At 39.8% G+C, this 14,843-nt stretch overlaps 1 protein-coding gene across 1 annotated transcript in view; it reads right to left on the bottom strand.

Annotated features, from left to right (window-relative positions):
* Window positions 1–9,600, bottom strand: part of abi3bpa (ABI family, member 3 (NESH) binding protein a) — a 43,721-nt gene extending 34,121 nt beyond the window's left edge. The window contains exon 1 of the mRNA XM_084724683.1: window positions 9,227–9,600. Within this exon, the coding sequence (XP_084580809.1) occupies window positions 9,227–9,335 (109 nt within the window). The 5' untranslated portion in view covers window positions 9,336–9,600. The remainder of the gene's footprint in view (window positions 1–9,226) is intronic.
* Between the last annotated feature and the right edge of the window lie 5,243 nt (window positions 9,601–14,843).

The raw sequence follows: 14,843 nt of genomic DNA, 5'->3' as shown, positions 1-14,843 counted from the left end.
GTTTGCAGATGATCTGGTTTTTACTGGTCAAAGCAACCATGAAAACTTGGTCAGAGATGAGGTCATAGCTTGCTGAGAGCCATTTGGCAAAATACTAAGGTGAAAAACAGAAAGTACATTAGAGGATCTTTGATAACAAACAAGAAAGAGTAAGAGTGTTTATGTTTCTGTTAGTGGGTTTTTGTCATATTTTTAACATCATTTTGCAGTTCTTTTATGTCTAAGGTAAATCGCTTTGAATTGCCTTGTAGTTGAAGGGTGCCATACAATAAACCTGCCATGATTTGCCTTGCCTAATGTATGTATGTGATAGAGTGGTGTATGTGCACACTGACACTGATAGTCAAAATCATTCCTTTTGATAGAAATACAAATGTTACAGATGAAGATCCCCTTAACTCTTCTTCTTATGTATATGTCTTATGTTTAGGTCCTACACTAGAACTAGGATTATACTGATTTGTATCTGTGCAACATTTGTCACTAAAGAGGTGTTTTCACATTCCTCTACTGAAGTGGGTGATGTCAGTGTGTTTCCCTAAAATCTGAGAATCAAGTGTACCCTGGGCAAGCTAGATTTGGTACATAACAAATTTGAAAGCTGGTCACTGAAGTGCAAACCAAAAAAACCTGAACCCTCCAACGCAGAGTGAACTGCAGAGTGCAGAGAGCGAGAGTTAGCATTTTCTGTGTCGCAAGCTAACAAACAGCATAAACAAATAGAATATGCTAACTACACTTAGCCTTCTGATACATCTGCTTGTGACAGATTTGGGTGACTCCTCCTGAGTCTGGGTATGACTGGGGCTCAGACATGTATGGCTGAATCTCTCTGATGTTTCCTCTAATGCTAACGCGAGGTATCACGATGTGCACTGCTCTGTCACTGGTCAACTTAGTGCAAGCAGTGGTGTTAGGTGGGGCATGATGCCAGATCCAGAATTTTTCAGAGAGAGAGAAAGAGTAGATGAGCTACCTTGTTTTTTGTGTTTATTTTATTTTAATTTTTTACCTTTTATGTAGAAAACTATTTTGGACAAGATATTATTCAGAGCAGAATGTGTCTGGAGGGGAACTTTTCAGAAAGCTGACTTAAATAGTGATAATAGAATTTCTTTTGTATTGTTATTATTATTAAATTATTATTTTGATTTATTATTTTTAGAGTCTTATAAAAGGTAGGTAAGTGAGTTAAAGAAACATCCGTCCAATGGGTATATTTTATGTTTCTGTAGATTTTACTTTAAATTTTTTTTGCTGTTTTTTCTTTTAGGGTTTAAAGGACAAATTTGCAGAATTTAGTGGCATCTAGCGGCGATCTTGCAGATTGCAAACACCTTGTTTCACTCCCACCTTCCAAGTGTGTCTGAAAACCTACGTTGGCTATGAAACTTACGCAGAATGCAAAAGGCCGTGTCTAGAGGTGATGCAATATGGCAGACTCTGTGGAAGAGGACCTCTGTAGATATAAATGGCTCATTCTAAGGCAATGAAAATGCAAACTTTCAAGTGATTATACATTAATGAAAACATACTTATGAATAGTATATTCCATGTCTTCCAATAGATCTTAACAAATCTTACACAGTGAACCTTTAAACTTGCTGAGGTCATGAGGAGGAAGGTATGAGGATCAAGGGGAACACTTGGGCCCATATTAGTAGGAAAACCTGGTGTGACCTGGGTCCAAAATTGTGACTAAGGGGTACAGTTGCATAAAGCATGCATATTATTATTATCATCATCATCAGGTACTTGCATGGTGCTGTAAAGGCAGCAGTAGTGTCTGTAAGACCCAAGAGAAATAATATTCTGTTGTTATGATGGATGCATTGGATGTGTATTGGAAGAAACTTTGACTGTATTTAAACATTAAGAACTGAATGTCTCATGGGACACACACAAAGCATGTTAGAGACAGAGATATCACAGCTTTGTATGTCATTTAAAAATTTCAGTTGTGTAAGAGGCAAGTTTCAGTATAGTGAAACATAGCTAGTGACTCTAGGATCTAGGACAAACTGATGAATTAGCTTATTTTTTCTCATCACTTGTCTCTGTTATGTGACCAAGAACTGGGCATGTTAACAGTGAGCCAGTTTGTAATAGACATGCTAATAAACATCAGAAAACTCAGATGAGTGCAGCTGGGCCAGAAGTATGAATTATGACTGACAGTTGACTGACGTTGACAAGCCGATGCAGACTTGGATGATAATTGGTGAACAGTGGTAATAGAAAAAATACACAGGTTGCTCAAATTAAGACTGTTTTTATTAAATTGTGGTTCTGTTTTTATCATATTAAGTGTGTGTAATCCAATGAGTCATGCCCTTAAATAAAGTTGGAATTAATTAATTAGAGCAAATTCATAAATTGGAAATCACAAATGAATCTATGGGGCTCAATCTTCAACTTCTCATAGCTTACAAGGCTTAAGACAACAGACTTTCTGCTTAGATTATGGCTTGTACTATACTCTCCACAGCATGTCCCTGGCTCATATTGCAGCATTAAATGAAATAATGGAACTTTGCATGAGGAATAATGCCAGTAGTCACCAGACACCAAAACAGACACTGACAGTGAAAGAGGGGGGAAGCCCTGGATTTGAAAAATACCCTCATGCTTTTCCAGCTATGTGTTTCCTATCAAAACGGCATTTGTTTTGATTCTCCCATCAATATTTCCGATAAAACACAAGTAAGATTGGCTCAGGGGGAAAGGGGCTCAGGGTGTATGAAACATTAGGAAACTTCTGGCAGTGTGTCTTAAACTCCAGTACAAGCAAACACTGGCTCAGTCCCATGACAACCCATCCAAAACTCAGCCATTTGGCCCACACACCGCTTAGGGACTGTTAGGACTTATCAGTATTTCCAGAGTAAAATGAATAAAGCTTTAGGAACGAATCCAGTCACAGTCCAGATAATCAATCAACTACATCACAAAGGAAAACAATTGACAATTTGGCTACCCCCAAAAAAACCTGCTAAGCCACAATGTCATGTTGTGTGGGTTTATGTCAATGAAAAATGAGGCTAATAATGATTTATTATTTGAATTTGAATTCCTCCTGAGGGCAGCTCTGCTGGTGACTCTGACCCTGTCAGACACATTGGATCACTGAAGATTTACAATCTCACCAAAAGCGATGTAACCAAAGTATAATTAAATCCATAACCTCACCCTGAATAACCATGGATGGGTTACTGAATAGGCCAACTAGGCAGCAAAAGAGCCACAGTTTGAAGTCACTTTCACCATTTCTTACTGAAAGGTCAATCGAATTACTACACGGAGACACAAAACAGAATACAATAGGAGATACAAAACAACTACAAAGACATGAAACAACTGGCACAAAATGAGAAGTAAACAGATGCAAAATGATCACAAAGTGATGTCAAAGAGATGCAAAATAGCCACTTAGAGACCCCAAACTATAACAAAGATGCACAGAGCAGCCACAGAGATGTTAAGCAACCTTTAAGAGATGTAAAACAACCACAAGAAGATGCAAAGCAACCACAAAGAGACAAATAACAACTAAACACACACAAAGGGGCCACGAAGAGATGTAAAGTGACCTAAAAGAGATGCAAAATGACCACATAGAGATGTACCAGGACCTCAAGGTGATGCAAAGTGGCCACAAAACTACCACAAAGCCAGGCACAGCAGCCACAAAAAGATGCAAAACAACCACAAAGAGATGCATAATGGCCAGAAAGAGACACTAAACTATGATTGAAGAAACCCACGGTGACAAAGAGACTTAAAGTAACCTCAGAGACCCACAAAACTACGACAACGAAATTAAAAATGGCCCCAAAGAGATGCAAAATGATAATGATTCAATAAATATCAGCTATGTTATGGAGAGTTGGTCAAAGATTTTGGAGACAGTTTCATGAATGCCATTCCCTCTCTCAATGTTGATGACAGTCTATTATATAATATCCTGTTAATCTTATAGTGAATACTAATCCCCAATTAAAACATCACGACATAGCCTCAGCAGTCCGCCCCACTCGTGCAGAGAACAAAACCAATTCATCATTACTGTACGAGCAAATCCATCATAAAGCTGGGAGTCAGCCAATAAACAGGTCACATTAGGCAATAAACAATGCCACATCATTTCAAAAACACTTCACCATTATATTCATCCAGAGGATGTAATCCTGCTGGACTGAAAAGAAGAAACACCCTCAAACTGGAAACTCAATCTTGGCTCAGTGGAGCAACTATCTTGGATCATCGGCAGTGATGGACGATCCTCCGGGAAAGGGAGTAGGTTAATGGGGTTGTTAGCATAACACGCTCTCTTCACTTTAAACTGCAGTGCAACATGATATGTTTATATGCGTTTGGTGTTGGAAAATAAATATTAAAACATGCCTCTGTACAGTATGTGCAGTTTTGGCATCAGCTCGTCCTGATTTACTATCTGACACGACCAAACCACAGATTTCCACCACTGGCAGCTCTCTAATACTCCACTGTCTCTCTCCTCTTTGGGTTCAGATGGAGGAGGACTTAAAGTAAACGCTTGGAGAATAAATACACTGAGATCATCACAAGACTTTTCCACTCATGCTGATGTGTGAACTAATGAACTATAAATATCTGAAGCAAAGCCTCAACAAAAAAAAAAAAAAAACTTGGAACAGGACTACAAGGCTTGTTTTGTTTTCTAAATATGCAATGGAAAAGAACTTTTCCGTTCTTTGTTGAAATGAATGTGGAAGTTTTGGTGGATGGAAGTGACACAGAATAATGAAGTCATGTAAGTTTGCCTTGAGCAGCTGGGCATCACAGCTGAGCTCTACACAAACTGTAAAATGCTCCACAAACCCCATAGGTCACACACTTTCACATCTATAGAATCAATTAACCTGACTGTAGGTGACACCTTTTGCATGCACGGTGCCCTGAGTGGTTTCACACAGCTCTGGCATACGGTATTTCAGCCTTTCAGGTTTTTGTCCTGCAAGCTGGAGATGAGACTTGGCTTCCAGCACTGTGGAGACAGAGACAGATGTTTTATGGCCCCTTGGTGAAACAGTCACCTTCATTTAAGGCAATGAAGTGTGGAAATCACTCTGAGCCTTGTGCCAGCCAAAACACAGAGGGTTTGAAATAATTTAGCGACAGCTGAACTGACCTATATTAGCTGTAATGGGAATATCCCGAGCCTGCAGACTGGGGTAATCGAGGTAATATTGACTGTAATTCAGGAGAAGCCTCTTTGATCCGCCGCCTTCACTTTGGTTCACAAGAGGCCTCACCTTGTGGGGATTATACTCCCAGATTTTCCCCCCTGCTTTGGTGGCTTCCATGCTGGTCCCTCCGCTCCCACACTATATATCCCCGCTGTCAGATTCGACGGAGCAACAGCTGTTTTCCCTTCCCCTGTGGCGCTGCTCCATCCAATCCTTCAGCTCCTTCACTCAATCTCTGCCGTCCTATATGTGTCAGTGGCCATCTTTCTTTCCACAGACTTGATCTTATTTCAACTTCCTCGAGTGCTTCACATTCATCTCGTCCCCTGCTTTCCTCTCTTCCTTCATATTTCCTTCTCATTAATCTTTACATGACATGTGGCCATGTTTTGTCTGGCTCAGCAGAAGTATCTTGGCTATATATTGTCCTGAAGTGGGGTAGTGGTAAATAATTTCTTGTATTACAGTAGACTGAAGTCACTCGGATACAGAACAGGTCATATATACCTACTCAGCTTATCTACACTCAACAGAAATATGAACCTGTTGCTCCCATTTTTCATCAGTTGAAGAAAAAGATTTAAGACTTCCTCTGTGCAGACAAAAGCTTTATTTTTCTCAAACTGAGTTGTCAATTTTTTTAAAAATCTGTGTAAGTGAGGACTTCTCTTTTACCAAGATGATTCAGGTGTGCCTTAGACTGGTTTCAATAAAAGGGCACTCTAAAATGTAGTTTTATTGAGAAAGAAAAGCATGATTAGGAACTTTTGACATATGGCCACAGATTCTGTACGAAGGAAGGCAAAGTCATGACCCGCTGTACTCTGCCTCTGATTGGCTTACCCTAATATTCCTATCCTACCACTAACCAATCATTCTTCATGCGTAAGCTTAACCAACCCAACCAATGAAGGCAAAGAGTACTAGCTAATTAGAGGCAGAATGGGGAGGGTCATGACTTTGCCCTCCTGCGAATAAAATGGTATCTGTAGTCCTATGAAAATAGCCATAGTTCAGTGCCTAATGATTTTTTTAAAGATAAAACTGCACATTTTAGAGTGTCCTTTCAATGTGACCAGTCCAAGGCACACTTGTGCAGTCATGTTATTAATGAGCATCTCTATATGCCACACCTGTCAGGCAAATGGATTATCTTTGCAAAAAAGAAGTTCTCACTAACGAAGTACAAATATTAACAAATTTGTCACCAAAATTTGAGAGAAATAAACCTCTTGTGAGCATGACTAAGACCTTTAATTTCAACACATGAAAAATAGGAGCAAAAACAAAAGTGTTGTGTTCATATTTATGTTGAGTATAAATCCTGAAAAATACATATAATCAGGAATCAAAAGCATTTGGAAGAACAGGTCATCTAGCAGTGCCTAGCTCTGTCAACTCTGATGCCTGAGTATTATGCTATAATATCTGTGACACAAGAAAGCAATTACTTCATTGTGTAACATGCTTCACTCTGAAACCGGGGGCTTGATCCAAGAAGAACACAGATACAGACGTTTAACTCTCATCTCAAAGCAAAAACAGACACACGGCCCCTTTCATCTAGCTCCCAAAGCTGCACATTGAGATTTGTCTGGAAGCCAGGTTACGCACTGGAAGCAACCTTTTCCACTGTGCTGCTTACCTCTTCATACCGACTCCAGCCTGCTCACCTCAAATCACTTTTACTACCATCAAAGTCTTCAAATGGCGCCCATGTTTAACTAGCAAAATTGAGCATGGCAGCAAAGCATCCAGTCAGAAAGCCAGTGTGTTTGCAAGTCTGTGTGCGTGACTTGAGCTATTTTTGGGGACATATTTCAGACTGAAGACCAGTTAATTGGGGAGGGCTGGTACAACTGGGGACAAAAGCCTGGTCTTCAATTGGAAACATTTGGGGTCAGTGGTTAGGGTTAGGGTAAGGCATTAAGTAAACAGTGTGTACACTGATACAGAAGTGAGAAAATGACACAATATGGAAAGCATTGGTGGAATTTTTTCCATCATGAGAATCTTAATCAGCTATCATCTACTTATTAAATGGAATCTGTTTTATGCTATCATTTATGGCATGTTGGAAAGGAAAACACTGCACATGGAGGTGAGGGGTTTGGGAGCTCTGACACACTGGTTATCTTCACTTTACTGATAAAAGCCTCTACACAGTTATACAGTGCAAAGATGTTGCATGTTGCTGTTGATAGTTCGGAAACATTTTGTACACGTGCTTTGCTCTGGCCAAAACTGAGACATTGACTGCACGGTGTGTTTAATTTTACAGACTCTTCAGGTGGTTTGATAAAATCCCTTAATAGTAGCTGTAATACATTTGAAACAACAAATGAAACAATAAAAAGATGTTTTACCTGAAGCAATGAAGAAAGCTAATTAGCCAGCTTATAAAGTCATGAGATCTTGTGCTGGGTGGGCACAGTTCCAGGAAAGCCATCCTGTCTGGTTGTCTACAAATCTAAGCCCTGACCCCCAACCTGGAAACACTTTCATTAAAACCTGTGAGCAGTAACAGACCTATTTTACTGTGTCTGCTCACCTCATTTCAGGGAAATGTGGATAAACCACAGGCATCATAAAAACGGTGCTTTCTAATCAAACCAGTTTGAAAGCCCGACAGGTGACTCCACAGAGGAGAGATGGTTTACTTTTTAGGTTTGGGGTTCAACAGCAGTTTAGAGAATCAAAGGTCAGTATCAAATCCATTTACTGGATATGAAAATATGATAACACTGTTTTACACTGTTTTCTTTTTAACAGGATAAAATGTTTTAAGGACTATTTTTTTTAGATATGATGAAGGGTCCTGTCATTGTTGTTATTATCGTCATTAGTGGTTCTACCGGTGTTCATTCATTGTTGTTTGGTTTTTGTAGGATATTTTTGTTGTTTTGTCTCCTTTTGCCTTGGTTTTTTAATTGCTTTACATTATGATATGATTTTTAGGCTACTTGTGTGGACCATAGGAAGAGTAATTGCTACCTTGGTAGTGGCTAATGGGGATCCATATAAATAAATGAAATAAAAAATCCTTTCAAATCCCCCACTGAATCTATTTAGGTGCCTTGTGTAGGTAGACACAGTATGTATTGCTTTTATTGCAGTCAGAGGAGACGAAAGTTTCAACAATTTAAAGTCAGAAAATACATTAATAACTTTATATTTAAGAACTATAACTGTAAGACTGACATTCAAAACATTAAATTGCAGAAATTGGTTTAATTTTGCAATTTGGCAAAGTGACCAACATGAAAAACCTCCAGTTTCTCTTTACTTATGCAATACATTAAAGACACTTGTGAACCATAACAACAGGACACAGCTTGCTTTGTTTTTAGACACAGAAAACAAGTCTGTGATGAACACATGCAGAGCTACATCAAATGTGGTAATCAGGGTTCCACTTAATCATAACTATGCAAAAGCAGATAGCGACATAAAACAAAGAAGAGAGGTGTCTGAGAAAAAGCACTTATTGCCTTTACTTATCTGCATAGTTTAGCCACATTTGTCTTTATTTGTCTTTTACTCTGTATTTGAGGATTTTTGCAATCAACAGCTTCCATAAATTTCTTTTTTCTCAATTTCCTCCATGATTTTACAAATGATGTGTCAAATGGTATCCATCACTCAACATACTTTGCAGTAAATGGTTGTCTCAATATGGTTACAAAACATTTTCTCTTGTCATTTATCCTTGAAACAAATATCCATCTTACTAACTATGACATATTGTCCTTCCAAGCGTATCCCAGCATGCATTGGCAGAAGGCAGAGAAACAAGCCCATGGAAAAACCATCAGTGCATCACAGGGCTAACATAGATAGACAGTCATAATGATGTTCACTTTCACTTGCATGGATCTTGGACAGCTACAAGGAGAGATATTGAGCAAACACTGCTCCACTCAACAAATACATCACTTCACAGGCAATCACCAGTGTCTCAGAGGAAGGACAACAAGACTGATGAAAGTTTCACCTACCTCTGCTCCTGCGGGGAGTTGAGGGGCCAGACAGAACTATCCCAGAGATGAAGACCATGAGGAGAAGGGCCAGAAAGCTGTGTGAGTGCTGCTGCATCCCCATCATCATCTGTGCTGCTGAACCTCAGAGGTAACAAACTGCTGTGATCTGAAAGAGCTCAGAAGTCTCACAACAAGAGTGAGACACAGAAATGAGAGGCTGTCACTCAGCTTCACCTCGCTGACTGAATGAGTCTTTGGCAGCAGGTTGAGTTAAATGTGTGTGCTGCAGCTGCAAGAGTCAGGCTGGAGGTCTCTGGAGTGGCTGGACTACTTCTCTGAGCTGGTGACTCTCAGGACTAGTGCAGCTCACTGGACTGGACTTCTGGGTGCAGCTGCACCATCTATACCTCAATAATGGAGGGAGGGGACAGACTGATTTGACACACCCACCCCATTACCCTCCCTCATCTCTCCTTTTCTTTCTCTCTCTCTCTCTTTATCTCACACTGTTTCTCTGGAAAAGGAGTGAAAGCTTTCTCCAAGCTTCCCACCCTCCTCTGTCTCTCTTGCTGTTCTCTTTTTTCTTTGCTTGGTCTGATTTGTCCACAGTAATCCTACTTTCCATCTGCAGAGGCCTTTTGACACTTTTTATTGTTCATATTCTCTCTGCCTATCCCCCTTTCTGCCTGTCCTTTAATTAACATGTCTTGCTCTATGCACATATGCACTAAACTGATATCTCACACAGTATGTCTGCATGCACTCTAAGATTAAGTTTCTGATATTCTGGATATGACATTCACAAGTAAGATATGTTTAGAAATCTGGTAATTCATATCCATGTATACACAACTGTAACAGAGTGCTGCAGGAATGAGTCCTTAAACCCCCAAACCCTGAAATATTTGCACCTCTGCATCCTTTATCTCAAAGTCAGTGGGTTTTTAGAATGGGTTTTTGGTTGAATGCCTGAAATAAGGTTTGTGGTTGACACAAGCTTCAGAGATTTACATGTTTTGTTCCACGTTATATATATAGGAAATATCCTACTCTTAAATTTTTAAGCTCTTACATATCTTAAAAAAGGCAATTCAATTTTTCAATTCAGCATGTGGTTAAATGAGACTACAGAGGTTATTGGGAGCATTAACGTAATCACACCAAAGTCATGCAACCATGGTGTGATTCATTTCCAGCCTGATATTGGTTTAAAATTTCTGGTGACTGGATTTATACCTCAAAATCAGAAATTCTAAGCAGCAAAGACACATTTTCAGTGGGCGTTGCCAGGGTTTCTCCTTGTCTCCGATCAAGGCGCAACCCAGGTGAGGAGAGTATCCAGTTTGGGAACCTTTGAATGGTGTCTTTGCTTTTTGCAGATGATGCAGTTCTGTTGGCTTCCTCAGATCATATTGGCCATTTGTGGGTGTGAAGCGGCCAAGGTGAGAGTCAGCACCTCCAAGTCTGAGACCATGGTTCTCTGCTGGAAAACGGTGGATTTCTCAAGCCAGGTGGGGAGTGAGTTACTGCCCAATGTGAAAGAGTTCAAATATTTCAGGGTCTTGTTCACAAGTGATGGTAAAATGAAGCGTAAGATCAACAGGTGGCTTAGCGCAGCATCTGCAGTAATGCAAGCCTTGTATCAAACCGTTGTGGTGAAGACAGTGCTGGGCCAGAAGGCACAGGTTTCAATTTACTAGTCGATACGTTTGGACCCTCACCAAACTGGTCATGAGCTTTAAGTAGCGACTAAAAGAAAAAGACTGCCAATACAACTGGCTAAAATTAGTTTGTTTTTGTAAGGCAGTTGGGCTTAGCCTTAGAGATGGTGTGAGGAACTCAGAAATCAGATGGCGTTCAGAGTAGAAGTGCTGTTTCTTTGCATCCTAAGAAGCCAATTTAGGTGGATGCCTCCTGGACCACTTCCTTTGGAAGTTTTCCACTCGAGCCTGCTGGAGGGATTACATATCTCATCTGGCCTTGGACCACCTCAGGATCCCCCAGGAGGATCTGTTCTTGCTGGAGAAAGGGATGTCTGGAATACCCTGCTTGTGTCATCTGCTGCCACAGTGACCCAACCATGGATATGTGGAATAAAACAGATGGATGAATGGATGGATGAAACCTTCGTGCAAGTATCAAAAACTGCATCCACCTCAGACCTGTTTCTCCCCCACTGCCTCTGTTGTCTCTCAAACCACCGCTTCTCTCTGGTTAAATGAAATGAGTCAGATGTGCTACACACCCATCCTCCATTTCCACACTCTTAATCTCTGTCTGGCTACATGAAGGGCACAAACTTTCTTGCATTGGCACTGAATGTCATTGACATTGGATGTACATCATGAAGTGCAGAATTGTTATTATGAGTGTAACTGCTAGGATACTGGGCTGCTGCATGCACGTGTGTATTTGATTCCATGATATTTCATCCACTTTTCTGCATTGAGTCACCTCAACAGTTGAGGATAAATCCAGTTTGGTTTCAGGCTGTCTGCACAGCTGTAGTTACCATCTCCATCTGAACACCAGTAATGTGTCCAAGAGCGTCAATATAATTTGTCCTCCTGTGTTAGTTTTTCACTTTTATTTGCTTCACTGGCACAACAAACTTTTGCTTTCATTTCAAAATAGGTCATTACACTGTTTGTCATCATATTAACTATCTGTTCCCAGCCTCAAGGACACATCTGCACATGTGGCAGACAGAGATGACAAACCAGAAAAAGGTGTTTTTATACAAATTATCCCTGTATATCCAGGAGAACTACAGCTATGCATCTGAAAACCAGAATAAGTTGTTTTATTTGCACAGCACACAATCAGAAAAGGATTTACTATTTGTATAACATATGACATCCTCTGTCTTCAGACTCTTGCAATGGAAAAAGAAAATAGTCCAAAAAACCTTCTGATGGGAATACAAGGGTAAAACAGAGAAACAGAGGTATCCCTTTTCTAAGATGGACAAAGCTGTGCTGTGCTCTGCACCTTATAGGATATTATATTCCATTACTGCCATATTCTGCCAATAAATCCCCATAAATCTTACACAGACCTATAAAGACCTGGATAGATGAAAGACTAAACACTCACACATAAGCAAGATGCAAGATTCAAGGATACCATTCACACAGAGGGAAACACAAAATGCTAGAAGAAGATAGGATAATTAATTGCAGACTACATATAACAGGAGTTTTCCAAGTTTGAGACTGTGTGCTTCCCCTCAGACAAAGCTTGGAAAAAGGCACCCCCTCACCCCTCTTAGTTTACCTGCTTAGTTCTCTCAAATCCTGTTTATGTTATTTGATCCCATAGACACCTAACGATTGAGCCAAGATAGCCTAATAAAACAAAATGAGGCTATCTTGGTATATCTTTGACATTACTTCAAACTACATAAAAAAGGTCTTCCCAGAGGTATTAATTCATTTCAGACTCTGAGAAAGTTGGAAAACAAGTTAAGTTGCCCGGTACTGTATCCCATTAACCAAATCACACACATTTAGACTAGTCCATGTGATCTCCATTTAAAACCTCTGACATATAATATTCTATGTCCCAAAGATGTTTAAGTGATGTAATGAAGCCTTATCTGCTTTTCTGACACCATGATACAATGTTTATACACACAAACCCTGGAATACTGCATGTATAAGGGTTTTATAATTTGTAATGTGTGTGCTTACTTAAATACATGCTTTGTCTTGTTTTTTTTACACACACACACACACACACACACACACACACACACACACACACACACACACACACACACACGCAGCCATGTCTTCAATTTCCTACCACCTTATCCTGACCTTGATTTAAGCCTGATTCTAAACTTAGTCTGGGTCATTGGTGAGTCATTTTGCCTGTTAAATGCAAATATGTATATATACGCTTCCATACTTGGGTACCCACAGTGCCATATGGACATGAACATGCAGTTCAGTCAAGAAACTTTGAGGGGTAATTGAAACAGTCATATAAGCTGTGTCTAACTAAAAGATTATGAGTACAAGGGGGTACATTCTGTGGAAACAGTGTGTCTCATCATCCTTTCTATAAATATATTCTCTAACAATAATAAAAAAAAAAGAATAATAACATCACATGCATGACAGACCAGCTATCAGCCATGTGTCACACATTCAGACATGATTTTCTGGTGCATCTCAAACACATGGTGACAGCATTGCATCATGGGCTTTCTTTGAAGTCAAACTCATAGTATATCATTGTTTACAACCAATGAGTTTGTGTGTTTGTTTGTATGCAAAGTTGTGAGTGTGTGTGATTTCTAGAGACACTTTTTGTCCCGGTCAGCCAAAACTCTCAGCCAGAACTGGGCCTCAAGGACAAGGAATGTGCACAGTTCTGCAAAGCGCACACATGTCTGCTCACACGTGTGCGTGTGTGTGTTTGTGTGTGTGTGTGTGTGTGTATAGTCCAACATCTCCACCTTCCAATGCAATTCATTATATCCCACATGTCATCACACGAGATGGGAAATGATGTCGCCCGCCAGAGGAGGTGTGTCTTCTGAGGAAGTTCCTGAACAGAGGGCTGCAGTGGAACCCCAGCCTTCATCACGCCAGAACCCATTAAACACAGATGAATCATAGACTGCACTCTGTGGAAATTACTAAAAAAACATTTGGGGTGAAATCATCTTGAACTAGCCTGCTTTGCTGATGGGATTTGTTTGTCCTTTAGGTTACAGCGAAAACACAGTAGCAGTGGCAGCTGGTCAATAGAGGGCGCTAGGGCTCAGCCCAACCTCTCCTTACATCCTAAAACTTCAGTGGAGAAGACTTAATTACTTTTAAATATATACTGTATATTTCTTTAAATGAGCAGCAACAATAATGAGTAGTTAGTGAGTAAAATGTATAATCTGCACTAAAATGTGCTGTTAAAAATGTTTTATCATTACGTCCAAAGTTACGGATAGGTCATGTGTTTCCAGCTTGGGGCACAATATTTTCACCCATTTACTCTCACTACAAGTTGTACATGTGCAGTCCAATCCCCAATACAAAAGACAAGAGCTACATCTGACAATTAATACAGCAGAGTGAGATGTGTTGATAGTTGGAAGAGTCTAGCGCATCAGCTGCTAGAATGAAGTTATAAAATCTGCAAAGTCAATATAAACGTGTTTTGAGAGGAGAACGTTAGAAGAGAAGCTCAGAGTCAAAGAACCTGATCAGCCAACATCATAAAACAACAACAATCAGTATGTAAACATTATCAGCTGTTATCATTATGAAAAGTAAAAGTAACCACTGTACAGTAAAATGTTCTCTGACAGTAACTTGTACCTGTACCTGCCAGACAAATGTAGTGGAGTAAAAAAGTTAAGTAGGACTATAAAGTAATATGGATGTAATTCAAAACTGGACTTAGGTAAAGTACCTGAGTAAATGTACTTAGTTACATTCCCCCACTGCACTCCACTGATAATACTTACATACTTTTACTCAAGGTTTTAAATGCAGGACTTTTTCTTGTAGTGAAGTATTTTCACAGTGTCTATTAGTGTTTTTACTGAAGTAAATGATGTGAATACTTTCTCCAGCAAAACTCACCTCTATGAAGATCACCTGGTCCCAGTGTGAGACTGAGTTAC

The sequence above is a fragment of the Lutjanus erythropterus genome, chromosome 8 (assembly GCF_056507025.1).
Source record: "Lutjanus erythropterus isolate fLutEry1 chromosome 8, fLutEry1.hap2, whole genome shotgun sequence".
Lineage (NCBI taxonomy): Eukaryota > Metazoa > Chordata > Actinopteri > Lutjaniformes > Lutjanidae > Lutjanus > Lutjanus erythropterus.
Note: the sequence above shows the minus strand (reverse complement) of the source record. Positions and strands in the feature narration are given on the sequence as shown.